The sequence below is a fragment of the Zootoca vivipara genome, chromosome 1 (assembly GCF_963506605.1).
Source record: "Zootoca vivipara chromosome 1, rZooViv1.1, whole genome shotgun sequence".
NCBI classification, from domain to species: domain Eukaryota; kingdom Metazoa; phylum Chordata; class Lepidosauria; order Squamata; family Lacertidae; genus Zootoca; species Zootoca vivipara.
Genome location: NC_083276.1, coordinates 117,602,368 through 117,619,746, shown reverse-complemented (window position 1 = coordinate 117,619,746; position 17,379 = coordinate 117,602,368). Strand labels below are relative to the sequence as shown.

The 17,379-nt window shown below is 49.2% G+C and overlaps 1 protein-coding gene across 2 annotated transcripts in view; it reads left to right on the top strand.

Moving 5' to 3' along the window:
- Window positions 1-2,539: 2,539 nt before the first annotated feature.
- GAD1 (glutamate decarboxylase 1) overlaps window positions 2,540-17,379 on the top strand; it is a 57,339-nt gene continuing 42,499 nt past the window's right edge. Inside the window, exons 1-3 of one of the 2 annotated variants that reach the window (XM_035135577.2) lie at window positions 2,540-4,449; window positions 6,547-6,703; window positions 11,441-11,503. In XM_035135577.2, coding sequence (XP_034991468.1) covers window positions 6,631-6,703; window positions 11,441-11,503 — 136 coding nt within the window. In that variant the 5' untranslated portion in view covers window positions 2,540-4,449; window positions 6,547-6,630. Of the gene's footprint in view, window positions 4,974-6,546; window positions 6,704-11,440; window positions 11,504-17,379 lie in introns of both variants that reach the window. The other variant, XM_035135569.2, reaches the window with a different exon arrangement.

Sequence of the window (17,379 nt, the reverse complement as noted above, 5' to 3'; positions counted from 1 at the left end):
TCAAATAAAAATGTCTATTTTTACTTCTTTGACTGTAAGATCAGCATGGGATCTAGAAGCCTGATGAAGTATCCTGTAATTTTTTGATGTTTGTGGAGCATTTTTCTTGAAATACCACAAATCCACCAGTAAAATTCCTATAGTTCCATAAAACTAAAATTTATCAACCATGCTGTTCTTTTAGAATTCTGGAGGTGCTGCTTATTAGTATTGCTTATACTTGTTAAGGAAATAAATGTCATTATGCTCAATGTATTTGTACATGGGTAACAAATATTCTTAAGGAATAAGTTATAGCAACTACTAGAGGGAATGCTTGTTCCCTCCATACAAGTGCTGAATATCAAGAGAGCTCAATTGTATGAGGAAATATGAAACATAAAGGGTAAAGGGACCCCTGACTGTTAGGTCCAGTCACGGACGACTCTGGGGTTGCAGCGCCCATCTTACTTTACTGGCTGAGGGAGCCAGCGTACAGCTTCTGGGTCATGTGGCCAGCATGACTAAGCCGCTTCTGGCGAACCAGAGCACCACACGGAAACACTGTTTACCTTCCCTACCTATTTATCTACTTGCACTTTGACGGGCAGGAGCAGGGACCAAGCAACGGGAGCTCACTCCATCATGGGGATTCAAACCACCGACCACCTGATTGGCAAGCCCTAGGCTCTGTGGTTTAGACCACAGATTATTAGGCCCAGACTATTACTTTCTTCTTGAGTAAAAAGTGAATTTAAAATATTTAGTCGTCGTCGTTGTCCTGTAGGAGGGACTTTGAAACATTTCTCAGGGAAAGGGGGGGTGGACTCCAGTTTCCTTTCCTCACTGCAGTACTTAAGGTAAGCCCCCATACTACTTAAAGGATCCTTGAGGGTTAGAATTGGGATTGTATTGAACTTGAAATGTAGACTTGTCCCTGGAGAGCATGTGTACCAACTCTCAGTTGTGGCATCTTGATAGCCAAGAGAGACACCATGTTAAACAAACAGAATGGTGAATAAATGCATCGATGGATTAAGCCATTGAGGATTACCAAGAGGGGTGAGGGGCAAGGTGTCAGGGAGCTCGGTGCAGAGTGGGAGCAGAGATTGGTTCCACCACTGTGCACACCCGCTGCTGAGTTCCCTGCGCCTCTCCCATCTTGCAGAAACAGTGATGACACTTGGAATCGGGAAGACAGGTGAGGAACACTGCTTTGCCAGCCCCTCCTGGATTAACCTACCTCACAGAATTGCTGTGAGGGCAAGGAGGGATGCCAAATGCTCTGTCTTGAGCTTCTTGGAGAAAGGGTGGAATATAAATCCAACGTAATGAAAAAATAAAATAAAAAAGCAGCAGGAAAGAGGAACCCAAAAGTTGCTACATTTGGTGCAGCTTCAATGATACCCTGTTATTCTGTGGTGTTTCAAGGTCTTACCACTGGATGAGTAAACAGGCGGCATTGGTGAGAGAGGCCTGGGAAGGTTTTTTCAACAGGTGCATGTAGTGGCGGCTGTTGGAACAGATAGTTGCTACTAGAGCATTTTTACCATATGGAGCCCATACGTGCAAGATCCATGTGTTAACTTATTTCAATATGCCAGCAATTGCTATTCTCAACCCTTGCTTCAGTGTAAATAGGCAGGGTCAGAAGGTTATCGCTACTCCAATCAGTAATTATTGTGTGCTAAGCCTGATGCCTTTTGCAGCGTGTGACAGTTGAGAGGTCATTATGGATGCATTCATGTTGGGGGAAATGTCAAACTCGACATAACATTTATAGGACCACATAGTCCTGATGCATATTTATATTGACATAATGGGGCCTTGGTGTCTGTACAAGGTGTTCAGGTGATTCAAGTGCCTGAATCTGAGAGGCATCACTCTCTAGCAATAAGAAATGTGATGTTTCAAATTGGTTGAAGACCTTACGTATTGCAAATTTCTGAACAGTAATTAAATATTTACAGTAAGTTCACAATCTGATATTGAGATATAGCGCCACCTGGGGGAAATCTCATGTCTCAGAAAACACTTTTTTAAAAAATGCATTTCTTATATAATGGGTGTATAATACAGTAGTTCTGTTGGTTTTAAGTCCCACTTTTTATTTATTGTGGGTTATGCTGAAATCTGTTTCAGCAAAAGTGCTTTGCTTTAAACTGTTATTTATGAAAAGTGATTTGTAATTATCAATAGCATTTCTGGGTGTTTTATTTTCATAATAATTGCTTGTTTTGGGAGACCCATAATTGAGGATATTATTTGCATAAGCTGCTGTGGCTTTCCCTAGACATTTACTCAGAAGTTCAAAGCTCCTGCAGAAAAATGCCGCCATTCCCATCTAAGAACTGCTTTCTTAATGCTTGCTCCTCCTTAAGTCTGCGAGTACTCTAGCCCAAGTGTCATGTGTTCATCCTGGACAAAAATAAAATTATCATTAATAATTACTTCTTTAAAAAAATACATTGTAACATTGTTTGAATGTCCCATTCCTGCCATGGTTAAAAGAGAAATAAATCTGGAAGGGGGCGTCAGCCTTCAGTTGGGAGCAGTTTGGGGATCTTAGATATGTTGTTTCGTATGCTAGTGAGTGAAGACTTTGATAAGGAGGTGTCTCCTAGTGCTCTGAGCACAACCCCTGGTTTCGAAGGACCAGCTGCCACCATGTGGGGCGCTTTCCATCCGCAAATGCATTAGTATTTAACGGGCATTCCTTGTGGCGGTGTCTGCAGTGCTTCTCTGGCAGTGGCCTATTTCTTTTTTTCCTATCCATGAGGTCTGACGTCCAAAGAGGACATCCCTCCCATAATGGACCCTTGTGACAAACCGTGACATTTTACTGTGGGCCTAAGTAATAAATGTCCAGTGAGAGAAGGCCCTTGGGTTGGATCAACACCGCTTTTGCAAAAGGTTAAGCACTCGCCGCCTCCACCTTCGTCTCAAACCCCCTTTTCCATGGAGTTGCTTTCATTTTTTTTCCTTCGGCAAATCAGCGTCGCTTTGGTTACCCAGACCTCCTTTGCGCTAAGTGCTGCTGTCCGACGTGCTGAATCGATGGCTCACGGTGCACGAGCCCGCCCTGCATCTTTCGGAACAATAGCCTGCTGTGAGCCATACGGTGGCCATTATCTTTGGGTGCCTGCCGCGGAATGAACGTCAGGGGATCGGCTTATTTGCTTTCTTTTTTCCTTATAAGAGAGGAATGTTTGATAAAATAAATCATCGTTTGATTTGTATAAGTAGGGCTCAGTATTGCGAGAGTACACTTGCTACATGGCATATGCTAGCGAGAACCTGTCCTAACACACATCACGCAGGTGGTAGGATTCTATCTTGGTGTTAAGCTCCAGGTTGGGTGCGAGGGCACCCTGAAATTATGAATACACAGGTTTGTGTAGCGGAAGACTACCTTTGACACACACAAAAGCATTATATGTAATTATATGTACAGTACTTGGGATAGGGCTCCAAGTGCTCAGACATTTCTCCTGTACAGCAAAGTGTATTCAGATGGGCAGGCTACAAATCATAAAATTAATATTATTGTTGTTGTTGTCTTGCCTCAGTTCTGCAGACCTCCCAGTGAAGGTGGTAACTTCGTTTCCACGAAGGAGTCTTTCAGAAAGGAGATATGGCTGACACCTTTACACAGTGTTGCTGTTTGGCCTCTGGTAGAAATCTTTCACGCCCATAGCACGCGTGCGCGTGTGTGTGTGTCCCCACAACATTGTGTATTTTCCCTTAGACAGGCGCTTGTTTCTTCATCTGGTTAGTTGCTTTCTAGCGCTCGAGATAAAACGTCCTTCATGTATTGGCAGAAAGTGGAATATTTAAAAACATTTATTAAAGCTCCGGATGCTATTGGGGGACACAGGCTTCTCTTCTCCCCTTCAATTTTATTTTTTAGCGAATGGGTGCAGTAAAGAAACTGAGTTTGATATGCGTGAGTGTGTTGCTAAATCGGAGTCCTCTAACAACAAAGCGGCTTTGTAAACGGACTAGATGCAGAGCAATCCCGTCTTTGATTCCTTGGTGCCCCCCAGTGGACAATTCCAAAATAATTATTCAAGCTTTGGATTCCCGCCCCCTTCGTAGACGGCAATAAATGGACGGTGGGCTTTATAAAAATTCTCTAAGCTCCTCCAAATGAATTGAGAAGGGACGACACCCCCAATCCTTCTTTTTAAGACGATTGCTCAACAGTACGACCAACATGTTCCGAGCGCTAATAAGGTTGCTATCAGAGAGAAGCGACCATCAACCCAAATTAGGATTGAGCAGGTGGCTTTTAAAGAGCGAACTTTTATAAAGAAGTCTCGTTGGAGAGAGGATGGCAATACTCCCTCGTGGAATTAGGAATGCAAGGCTCTGTGTAGCGTGGCGTGGTCTGATCTGGACCTGTGAAGATCACGCGAACACCTTGGTCTGAACAGGCAAGCAGCCTCTCTTTCCAGCAATCGGAGTGCGGTAAGTATGCGCACAGAATCCCTTCTCGGGTCAGCCGTGATCTGGATTCAGAATCAAGGTGCAAAACCACACGCGCTCCTTCCCCGCCGCTCTTCCTTGGGGGAACCGCCTGCACACCTGCGAGTGAATCACGCTTGCTTGGGAAGGCGCAACGCTTGGAGGCGCGTGATTCCTCTCCGTCTCTCTCTCTTGCACCCCCCCTCCCTCTCTCGCCGCCTTAGTCAACACCCGCACTCCTGCCCTCCCAAACTCCAGCTCTTTGGCTTCCCATCTTGGTGAAAACGAGTTGGAGGAGCTGGAAGAGCAGTGACTCATGCCTGCGTCGCAACAGATCAGATTTTTTTTGAAAAAAGGCGAATCTCAAGTATTGGTGGGGCGCTAAGGTCATCTCGAATTAAATGCCAGTGAAGCCATTGATATTCCGACGTCGTTCGTGGCGGAGTTTATAAACGGCGAAGTCCTTCCAAAACGGAAGATTTCTCTATCCTCCGCCGTTTGGGTTCCTGGAGTTGGAGCCTGGGTTGGTAAGTCTCTCTGATTTATTTTATTTTATTTTTCCTAACGAAAAAGAACTCGCCCCTCCGTTCTTGGGTTCCCGGAGGATTTTGGAGGCTTTCTTCCGAGACGGTAGGGCTGTCTCCGTACTTGAGGAAAAGATATTCGGTATTGGAAGGCTGATGTTTAGGAGGAATAACCTGTTACTTCACTTTCCACCTTAGCCCAGGACGTATCCCCCACCTCTCTCTCTCTCTCGTTCTTTCTCTACCTCCTGAGGTTCAGGTTTGTGACTCGAAATTAAACGCGTGTAGACAGGATGCAATCCTTCACCCCGCTGACCCAACCCCCCGGGGTGCACTTTATTCACGATAACTTTTTTCGTTTGGTGAAGATGCCACAGTGACAGGTGGCGTTAAATCTTGACCAGACTTAAACCTATTTCCCGTGAGCTTAGATTTTGATTTTTAAAAATCATTATTATTAAATAACGTGGACCAAACAGCTTTGAACTCCAAACTCCCGAATGGGGTTGAGATCATGTATTGATCGATCCGCTGCTTCCTGACGACCAATGAACATCCGGAAGAGGGTTACTGGACGCGGAACGAAATGTATTCCCAAAGCAGCGCAAAGAACACGCGTGGAGAGAGATAGCCCCAGGAAGGCCAGCCACTGTACTCCGTAGAACATCTCAGTTTTCTTTCATTCTTTCATTAATTAATTCATTCATTCATTGTATAATTTGAAAACCGAAATGTTGGGCATTTTAACTGCGTGGAGCTTAAGTGCCATTCTGGTTCGTTTGTGCGCATTCAGAGGCGCAAGTTGCCCTATAAGATAGATCGGCTTGGCTGTTCCTTTCCCGCAACATTTGCCCCCAATATTCGCCTCTCCCGACATCGTTTCGTTTGCCTTTCGCAAACCCGGGAAGGGAGAAGGCACCCCGGGGACTACCGCCGGGATCGCTCGGAGATCTTTCTTCCTCATCCATCGCCGGTCTCTTCCACTCCCGACGTGTTTCTCCGCTTCCCCATTCGCCTCGAGCCGTCGCCTCCTTCGCTGCCCATTGAGCAAGAAGGGGCGTCGAGTGAGTGGCCGGCGGCAGCCATCCTCCTCCTCTTCCTCCTCCCACCTGCTCTTCTCCGCCGCTTTGCTTCCAGGGGCGAAGACGAAGGGTGCTCGTCAGCCCCGTCCAGACATTTCCCCCGCTCGCCAGCCAGCCAGCCAGCGAGCGCTGCCTTATAAAAACCAACGAGGTGTCGTCGCCTCCAGCCATTTCTCCAGCCACGTTGCTTTGTCTGAGGAGAAGAGGCGGGCGAGAGATCCGCGCACCTCCGAGAAAGAAAGGGATCCTTCTTCTTCTCCTCTCCGCGCTGGAGGTGCAACAAGGTCCCTTTTGTGTGCATGCCCTGCCCCCTCCCCACCTCCGACGGCCTGCGACTTGGCGCCCAGTTTAATGGCTTATTGTCGCGCCTTGGCCGAAGCGAGAGGAAAGAGAGGGGGCGGGGGGTGACCGAGAGTCACATCTCGAAACACACACACACACACACACACACACACACACACACACACTAAACCCGCCTTTCTCTTCCCTTGCAGTAAATCATTCTGCTGGGATCCGAGGAAGGCTAACGCCAAGAAGAAGAAGCAGCCCGGGATCCAAGGGCTTTGCCTCAGCACCTCATGGCGACCTCGGACCCGTCGTCCTCGTCCAACACGGCTCCGGATCCCAATCCGAGCAACTTGCGACCCACAAGTAGGTCTCGCCTTCCCGTTTCGCGCCGCCTTCGTTTGCTGCCTGCTGCTGCCGGGGTTGTGGTGGTGGCACCGGCACGCGTCGCCGTCGTCGTCCTTTTTCGGAGGGGGGGGGTGGCTTCACCGCAAAATTCTACATTCACCACAAAACCACCGCGACGAAGACGACCAACATGGAAGCTCTCCTTCGAACGAGAAACCCCTTTCCCTCCACCACTACCCCACCCAGAAAAAGAAAAGCACGAGTTCAGGCCGAAACCGTGGGGTGGTGGGCGTGGGTTCGGCTTGGGGAAAAACAAAGGAACCGAGGAATATGGGACCATTGCTACAAAAACGAGAGAAGGGGTGGCAAGGTGGGGAGGAAAGACCCTGTTCGCTGACGAGGACTTTGTACGTGGATGCTGGAGCGGGGCGTGAGGGGCGGGTCGGGGTCTCCGACCGTTTTTCGGGCTGACAGACCCGGCCGGCGCCAAGTTCCACCAGTGGTTTCTGACGCGCGACGCGAGTCTCTTCCCTTCCCGCCGTTTCTTTTTCCCGAGGGAAGCTCTGATCCAGGGAGGCTTTGGGGACCCATGGAAGCTATTCGAGAGGCTCCCCCCATTCCTTGTCCCCAATTGCCCCGTGTTTTGCCTGGAGTTATTAAGGTGTGAGTCGGAAGGGGAGGGCACGAAGGAGCCGGGTTTATAGCTTTCGGCTAGACAGACATTCGGCAACCCTGCGGAGAGGGGGGGGGAAGGCGGGAGGAGGGGGCGCGGCGGCTTGAAATACCGGTAAGCCTGGACGACATAATCACCCCAAACGGGGAGGGCGATAAATGGAAAGAGTAAATGGAAGCTTGGCAAGCACCGGGAAAGCAGGGAAGGGGTTGTGAAGCATGGGCACCCCGTCATTATTGGGCCACATGAGGGGAGGCGAAACCCACTTGCCGAAAAAAGCTCTCTTTTTTTGTGGCGGCCTGGCGCCTGTTTGTTTGTGTTTGTGTGGTGTTTTTCTTTCCTCTCGCCTCTGAGCTGTCAAGCGGTCAAAGGCTCGCCTAATTGTTTCAAGGCTCTTCTGCGTTTAAAGGAAACCCGTGGCGGGCTTTTATGGGGGGTGGGGTGGGAGACACGACAAAAGAAGGGGCGAGGCGAGCGCGGTGTTGTGTACGTGATGCGTGTATGTATGCGTGTGTTGTGTATCTTCTCAGGAAGAATCCCCTCTCCCTCCGCCACCATTTCAAGGAATGCGGCCTCCTGTCAGGCTCCCTCAGCAGGGAGCAGCGCGGGCTGCGCGCCGTCTTCCCGCGCTCGCGCGTCCATTGCCCATTGTTTCCCGACGGCGCGCGCGCGCTCCCTCTCTCTCTCCCGCCTCCTAGTCCGGCCGTGAGCGCGCGCGCGCGTGTGATTGAGGGGAGGGATTGAAGAGGTGTGTGTGGTGCGTGTCCCTTCTGGTCCTCTTCTGGTCATGCTCCACCTCGCCTTCCCCTGCCTGAGGCGGCGGGGCAGCGAGCGAGGCCGCCTTAAAGTCCTGTCAGAGCTGCTTCCCCTGCCTGCCACTCTTCGGTCCCGCCCTCCCTTTCGGCTCCCCGGCGCCCTGTCCTTCGTCCTCTCTGGCTGTCCTTCTTAGGCAGCCGGGCGGCGGCCTCCTCCCTTTCACCTGAGGCGACCTTCTCCCGCTGCCTCCTCGTCGTCCTTGCGCCTTTCCAGCCCGCTGACCCGCTCGAAGGGCTCTCCACCCGCGCCATTTGTCTTCTTCCCGTTCTCTTTCCCGCCCTCCTCTTGCCTAGCCGCTTTTTGCTCCCCTTCCCTGCGCGTTTTCCTCTCTGCCTCCTTTTCTTCCCCTGCCTGGACGGCTCCAGTTCGATCACCACGCACCACCACCACAACCTCCTTTTTTTTTTGCCACCCATTCCCCCGCCCCCTCAGCAAGCATCGCTCCAACTCTTAAGCTTAGAATCTCCCCACCTTCCACCCCTTCAAATGCGCTCTCTACCCCGCCACCATTTCTCTGGGCGCGCCTTCTCGCGCCCGCCTTCCTGCCTCTTCTCGTCCTCCCAGCCAGAGCGCCCCCTACAGGCGCGGTTTTTTAAAAGCGTGGAAGGGGTGGTAGTAAAGGCGCGAGACCCAGCGCGCACTGCGGGCGGAGCCAAAGCCCCGCCTTTTCATTTAGATATTTCTGTCATTTTTTTTCCAAGGGGCAGCTGGGGGGGGGAGCTGTCCTCTCCGACTTGCCGGTTTTGAGACTGTGGTTGCATCCATGCTTGAAAGGAAATGAGCTCCTCCATGAATGCCAACGGACACCTGCTTTCAAGGGGGGTGAATCGCATGGAAAGCCTGGCGATCTTTCTTGAAAGGAAGTTCCGTTGGAACCAGGGAGTCCCGAAAGGAACACTGTTAAGATGCAACTACTAAGGCCATAAATCTGAATTCTGGAGCAGTTACCCACTTTGGTACTGGGACCTAAAACAATGGTCAAGTAATACACTGCTAGCTAGAACCTTTATTCTCCCTCCTTCTTTCCTGCGTCCCTCAGTCTAGCACTGGCTTTACTACAGGCCCAGCTTTTGGTCCCTTGGAGAAATGGGGGGGTGTTTGTTTCCACAATTCTATGATGCAGGGTTTTAACTCCATCCACCATCTTTTGCTTATTTATATATTTATTGGCAATCGAAATTTTCTCTTTCCTCCCCCCACCCCACTCCATTAATTGCTTCGGATGGGCTCCTCCATTTCCCCTTATTGCTAATTTCTTCCAGGAGTAGTGGGGGTGGGGTGGGGGGGAAGCACACTGGAAATCCACTTATGAATTTCGAGTTGAATTTCACACAAATACACGGCAGGCAGGCAAGCTAGTGGTCTTCTTCAGGCATTGCCAGTATCCGTGCTTTGGGACAGGCAGCTTAGGTTTCATTTAGGCCGCCTCCTGAATGATGCACGCATACCCTTTAAACTTGAAAACATGTTTTATAATGCCGCTAGCGCTTTAGAGTTTAAAGAGTCAGAATAAAATACGCTTTTCCTTCTGGGTTACATTCACACGGTGTCCTTTCTTAGGATCCGGTTTGGTCATTGGCAGAGCCGCAATTATTGGGCATTAGAAGCCATCTGCCACATAGGCTTACTCGGAAGTAAATCCCCCTGAGTTCAGTGGGGCTTACTATTGTAATCCTTAACACCACGGGAAAGCTGTTTCCAGTTCCCCCGGCCTCTTGAAGTCTCTCGGCCCGCTGGGGCTGTTATGGTTGACAATCAGTTATCTTTCTGCTTCCTTCCTCCTGCGATTTGTTTGTGGGGTGTGTGTTGTTGTTTTTTGTTTGTTTGTTTTATCTCTTCCCTACTTCATCCCTTTCTATTTGCCTTCTCTCGTTTCAGTTAGCGCCCCAAACTAACTCACACTTGGTAAACCTGACTGAAGGTCGTTGCCGCCTCTCGCACTTTCAGCACCGCCTGAGATGGACAGCGCAATGCGTGTTCCAACTGCCTGATAGGGGTTGCGGGCAGTATGAATGGGGTTGTCTCGGAAAATGGGGAGCAGGGGGACGTGAGGGGCCTTTCAATTTGTCTCCCTGACTCGTCATTCCGGCTGCAACCTAGTCATGCAAGTCTGATCATCTAGTCAAATACTATTTTTCACCCAATTAATTCCTGAACTCTTCCGTGACCCCATTTCATGCCAGTTTATTTTAAGCTGCCACTTTCTTGGGGCCGTGCCAATAAATTATTAGGAGATAGTCAGGCCTCTCTCTCCTCCAGCTGCTTTGTCTCTTCCCTTCTTCCGGGTGGTACCTACCGTATACTGCCAGCGACTCGCCTGCGCGCTCAACCTGCTATTCCCTCCCACCCACCACCCACCTCGTAATTCCTTCATAGGCCCCAAAGGCTCCCTTAAAAGGAGAGCGTGCTCGACTTTGTTATAAGACCACGGAAATCACAAACTGGAGGCTTGATAGGGAACCTGGAATAGCAGGAAGCTGGGGGAGGGGGGTGGCGGCTGCATGAGGTTTCTTTCCGTTGTCTAACGGGGCTGCGACTAGACAACAAAGATTTTGTTGTGCTCGTACCAGATATCACAGGGGAAGTGAAACTATGTCTTTCTTTGGACCAACGACTGCAAGTCTCCCAATCCTTGCGTTGACCTGGAGACTTTAACGTAAAGCACACACCTGTGCGAAAAGATGCAGGTAGCCACGCTGAGAATGGAGGCCTGCCATTTTCTTCCACCAGCACTCACATTCTTACCGGAGGCATTCTTAATGATCCCAAAGAGGTTTCGTTTTAGAGTTAACCCTTCTAGCTGTCATGAGGTTAGAAAACAGAAAGATAAAATGCGTTCAGCTTAGAGCAGTCCCTGTCCTGGGTAAGTCTTCGCTCCCACGAGCGACGCCTCTCCAATAACCCCTTCTAGGACAGTGGAGGAGGCAAAGCGCACCCTGCTTATGGCCGGCTAAAACTCTTTGCCCATTCACCTTTAGAGTGAGATCTGCTGCAATAAGGTAAATTAAGATTGAGATGCCAGTGTAATTGCCGTCCCCCATTACCCCCAAATCGCCAGTGCGATCAGTCACCTTTTGTGGCCCGCTCTATCTTTTGTCTAGCAGAACATTATGGTCCGCTAGTGGGGCTGTTAAATATTTCGTTTGCGTTCTGAGAGCTGCAGGTCGGCCGCTCCTTCGAAGCACAGGTAGCAGCTGGGGATTGCAAAGTAGGCTGTGCCGCTCATTTCCACGGCCATAAAAACCTCTTGTCTCTGTTCCTTTTAGCTTATGACACCTGGTGTGGTGTGGCTCATGGCTGCACGAAGAAAATCGGGCTGAAGATATGTGGTAAGTGAAAAGATGCGCGCGCAAAAAAATCGTGTAGCTCTGGTCATTTTCTCTCTGTGTGTGCCTGTGCCTGCCTCTCTTTCTCTTTCCTTCTCTCTCTCTCTCTCACCTCCTTCCCTCCCTCAGGCTTTGTCTTGAATCCATAATAATCACCGAAGCCTTTTTATCACTTGCTTAAACCCATCATCACTCCCTTTCTGAAGCAACTGGGTTGGCCAACAAGAGAAAAAGTAGGCCACAAGTAGGGAACGAACCCGCAAAGAAACGTTTCTCCTCCCCTCTTCCTCCTCCCACGGAGAAGTGTGACGAGGCAACCATCAGCAATACCCCAAATTCGTTTTCAAGGAGGTGGTGGGATGGGCGGGCTGTGTGTCTGTGTAGGAGCGAAATTGGCGCGTCTCTCTAGTCCTGTGCTAAAGGCTCTTGCGCCACCTACTGTCCGACGCAAGCACAGACCATGAGCAGCCAGGGCAAAGCGCAGCTGGAGGTAGAATTTACCGGTTCTCCATTAAATTGACCTACTGGTGCTAGAAAACAACAACTGATCTGGGGCTGCTGGAAATACACCACAGGCTTCCCCCCCCCCAGGGCGTTTGAAGCGAGATGGGCGTTTAGCAGATGGATAGCGCTACACCTGTGTGCATTTGCAAGAGGTCCCTTGGACTGGAGACCCCCTGCCCAAAAAGGACTGCAGGTCCTTTTGCGCGTGCGATGCAGCTGGTAGATTAAAGAGGGCTAGCTTTAGGAAGAAGGCATCTCCACGATTCTGCTCCTCCTGCCAACCTCAAAGGGGGTAACTCCTCCTGAAGCCTCCGGGTATCCAGCTCCCCCCTCGACCCTGTGAAACGGGGGCCGTCGAGGAAGGCTGGGGAAGGGGGTGTGGTGGCGGCGGCGGCGACGCGCAAGACCGAAGGCGAGAGCGAGCAGGAGGAGGAAGGAAGCGCTGCCAGGCAGCGAGTTGGGGCTGCTTTGCCACATCTCACTGTCTGAAATTTTTCAACCTTATCGGCCCAGAAAATACGGATCTCCTGGGGGAGAAAGATTAACGAGAGCCTTATTAAAGAGCCATTCGTCAGGCTGCTGCGTTCGGGAGATAGGAGGCTGGCAGCCAGTCAGCGCTCGGGTGTCTTGAAGTGAAGGGAGGAGGAAGGCGAGCAAATAATATGCCGTCAGATTGCACCCGCTACAGCAAGAGATTCATTTGCGGATAACGAGACTGTCTGCCTCTCTTTAGATTTCTTTATAACGCCTAGGAAAGGGGGGGGGAGGGGACGCCTAAACGCAGGCAAATCTTGGTCCACGTTTTGCTTTTGGAGGTTTTAAATGCATTTAACAATAGCCCGGTCCCGGTCTTGTGTGCGCTTGCTCGTTAGAAAACCCCACTGAGCTCCATGGGGTTTACTCCCAGGAAAACACGCGCAAACACCCGGCCTTTCAACGGAAGCCCTTTGCGCGCTTATTTTGGAGTAAGGCTCGGGTTAGGGACTTGCTTCTTGGGTAAACACACATAGGATCAGGCTGAGAAAGAAGCGCTTTCATCAGATCACGTGGGGGGGTGCTCTTAAGCATGCACGCGCATGCACCACGCAAGCACTCAGTCACACGTTTTTCACTAATATTTCAGCATGCCAGAGGGTGGTGGTGTATTTTAAATACGAAGGAAACACACGGGAGTTTGGAGTCCGAATTAAGGCTCGTCTGAAAAGCACCAGCGCCAAGCTTGCTTTAACGCTTCCAGACCCGGCAGAGGTTGCCTTGGAGCCGAAGCAAGGACTGCTATTAACTCCTTCCTCTTCTATAAATAGCTCCTGATCTGGGCTTAATGGGCCGCTTCCTTGCTGGTCCCTTCAGTGACTGGAGCAGCGAGGGGTTTTTTTCATCATCATTTTAATTTAGCCCGGCAAGCAGAACTGATAAAGTAACGCGCCGCTGCCTCTGGTTGCTAGACTACCGGAGTTTATGAAGGGGCAACCCTTCTGCTGCCAGTAAACAAATACAGACCGCTGGAAATACTGCTCGCTCTCCCAACGACCGTTCTCAGTGCTGCACGGTGGGCAACAGCGCGATCCCCCAAACCGGTCGAGCTGTTAAAGGCTAAATGGCTTTAAATCCAGACCTGCAGCGTATACAGTAGAACGTTTTGGACTGAGCCGCAAAGTCCAGCTGGTGGTTTAGAGCAGTTAGTCTTTAAGGTGCCCCAAGACTCGTTTGGTGGTAGTGTTTTGTAGCCTGCGTTTCTTTATTATTTTTGCTTAGGGATGGGTTGAGCGCGCCTGCATCCTCCCACTTAATGAAATACATGCATTTCTAAGCTGCTTTAGAAATTTTAAACAACGGGACCTCCTTATGCTGCAGCCATTTGATCGCTATTAGATTTGTTCGTTGGTTTCAGGCTTCCCTATGAGGAAAGGGCAGGTTGGGGTGTGCGCAGATTAGTTAGATCCACTTTAATTCTTTCCATATTAAACTCAAAAGAGTCTTTTTCTCACAGTTGGGAATCAAATTTTCATCGTGTGTGTATGTAAATCCCTTCGTTGCGTCTGGCGTTTCCAAACGTCGCCGGTTGCCGGGCCATTAAGGACTTTCAAGTCGATTACCCTGCGCGATTGATCAGTTAATTAGCCAGCCCATCAAAGCGAGTATTATGGTCTCTCAAGGCAGGCGCTGGCTGGCGGATGCTTCCTGGAGCAAAAACGTGCCGACTTATAGGGGACCAATCACCCGTTTTGTCCAGAGGAGAGACAACCCACTTTCGTTAAAGGCAGTCCTAACTAAAAAGCGTACTGAATATTTTTATTTATTTTTTAAAGCCAGCCGTGAATAAATTATTATGGAGGTGATCTTGGTCTAACCGGAAAGGGAGAAGATGTGAGAAAATTATTTAAACCCAGGAATATTCGCATTTCTTTTTCCGGCGCCCACACCACCCGTGGATACAAGATTTTCCATTTGAGATATTATACCTATAAACCAGGCCTGGGAAACTTGCTGTACTGCTCCCTGTTGCTGGACCCTAACATCCACCCATCATCCCTTGACCGTACTGCCTGATGGGCTTTGAGTCCATCAGCTTCCGGAGGGCTGCCGGTTCCTCACCTCGCTCTGCGGTAAATTATAATCTCCTCCCTGAGAACTAGCAGCTTTGTTTGAGGATCCCGGTTCCTCAAGCTCCTGTGGTGTCTGCAAAAAGAGGGAGGGGCCAGAGATTTCAGGGTCCCACCAGGAGGACGGAGGCACATTCAGCAGAGATCTGAATTGAGATCAAATCCTACAGAATTCAATTTACTTCTGAGAAAGCACGTGTTGTCAGACAGCGCTGCTCCCTTTTGCCTTGCCTTGAAGCAAGGATTGTCTTTTAGCGCCCACAAACCCTGGCGGGGGCGATCGAACCCTGAAAATATTTATTCACATAAGTAAGTAAATGCAAAGCGGCCTCGCCTCAACTTCGAAGCAAGCTCTTTTGTTTTCAGCGGACTTTCTGGTTTCTCCCCGCGGTGTTTCTAGGGACACGAAGTCTGGATAAAGGGGCGTCTCACCAAGACTGCGACCGCCAACTCAGTGTGACTTAGGTGGCTGCAATCCTTTACCTGGAACTGTGACTCAATGGAACTTGCTTCTTGAGCAGAGAGACATGTTTAGAATTGCGCTGTTAAAGTAAGAGTGCAAAGGATTGCCGCACAATTGGAAAGAAAAGGCCACCGAAATCCAGCAGGATATACTTTCCCCAAATATAACAGGTTTAGGATTTGTGCTGCTTGATCGATGCTGACCACACCTACGCATGTTTATTCAGAGAAATAAGTCGCCGACGCGCTGCGTCCCACGGTGGAAATCACTTCTAAGTAAATGCGCGCAGGATGAAGAATTGCCCAACCGCGATGGTGCCAAAGAACAGAACAGAACAGGGAACATGAGGCTATATTGTATTATATATCTCACCTGTCCCCTAAAGACGTCGAGGAGATTTGAACAGACCCTCCCCTCACTCTGGCACCTAGTTTGGGAAGTTCTCGAAGGACACAAGCGTTCTTATTCGGAAGTGTCCAAAGCAAGAAAAATAAAAGAAACACACAACACATATCCCGTCTATTCAGCCCAGTAGAAACCATAGCGATCTTAAAACTACCGCAAAAGTTACCACAGTGTATCCCAGAAGCTGTACACTACTGTAATAGGAAGCGGTTTAGGGGAGCGATTAGGTTTGAAAACCCACTAGGGACGAAGCAGAGAACATTTCCAGCGGGACGCAGCATAGAGGCCACACACTACTTCCCGTGAGGTGGTGGATACATTGGTTGAATAAATAAATCCGTTAACTTGCAAACCAGTTAAATTGCAGTCGTTCGACCTGAACAGTATTTATGAAAGCAGGACCCACAAAACTGTTTCCTTTTATACAAGTTTAGATTCTTAAAACTTTCCAGTACTATCCAAGCTTGTGTCCTTGGGTCGGTTTCAATGTTGCGCATTCATTCACAATCCGCAATGGAAATAAATGCCTGGTTCAATTTCTGTTCAAATGTACAGAAAAACTAGGGAAACTTCTCTATTCTGAGGCGAATCAGAGTGGGCAGTAATTTATTCTCTGCTGCCCCTAGTGCTTGTTTTCCCGGTATAATTATTTAATTCAAGTATTCAAATTGTTTTATTGTCATTCTTCTGTTTTGGTATTTTGTTGTGTTGTGTGTGTGTGGCTCTGACTTAGACCCAACTCGCAGCCGAAAGGAATACGCTCCTCGTTTTAGAAATAAGCGAACCCAACGCCCTTCCCCATCAGCCAACCAGAGTGAAGTAGGACTCCTTTCCTAATTGGCTATGCTCTCATTTATGTAATGTCATCCGCGCTCGGATTTATCCAATGAGACTTCAGTAGAACATTCATTAAAATTCTGCGGTGGTTCTTGGGTGGGCGGACTGTAGAATGCAGTCACTCTTGTTTCTAGTCCTCAAGGCCGCTGCAATAGAGCAAAGTCGAAAACGAAACGGCTGCGGAAGGTTGTGTCGCTTGCTCTCAAAGGTGGTCCATGGCGACCTTAAGCTGAGGTGCGGTCTGTCACAGAGCGCTGCAATGGAGTTGGGATTTTGCTATTCCTTCCTGCTTCCGCTCTTTTTTATGAACACAACCCAGTCCTGTGATCCCAATGGAAACAGACAGGTCTAGTAGTCAAAATTCAAATCCCTCCCTTTGACTATAGAGCAGTACTATTATTTAAATAAACACCTTATAGTTTTCGATAGTCGAATCCAGAATGGGATGAGCTGTGTTTAAAGAGTCTCTCTCTCTCTCTCTCTCTCTCTCACACACACACACACACAAATTGTCATTTTTCTATAACTATGCCCCTCAGTAGTTTAATACTATTTTCTCTAGGGCCTTTAAATCTTGCCCTGGAAATAATTGGCTTCCTTTTATATGCCCAGTAGCGTCAGATCAAGTCGAATTACCTTCTAGGAGAGTGGGGAAGGGAAGGGAGAGACAATCTACTGTAAAATAATTGCCCAATTTGTACCTATTACTTCAACGTCGCGTGGATGCAGCAACCTGGTTAACTTTATTAGCTGAAGATTTCCTGATACACCATCCTCGCAGAAGTTCAATTTGGTTTGGTTTTTAAAACAAGAATAACTGATTAAATCTTTAAATGGGAGGAGGAAAGGGGAGGGCCAGCCCTGGCTGGCTCTAGACAGGCCCCGCCAGATCTCGTTTTAATTAAGTTTTCTGGAAATGAGCAGCGTTGGACTCCCGCCCTCCTTTCTGGATGCACAGAAGGACGGAAAGAATACTACAAGTAGAACAGTTGATGGTTATCAAGTAAGCCTCGCCAAGGAGAAGTAGAAGAAATCCAAGACGGCAAACAGGGACGCTCCTGTTAGCT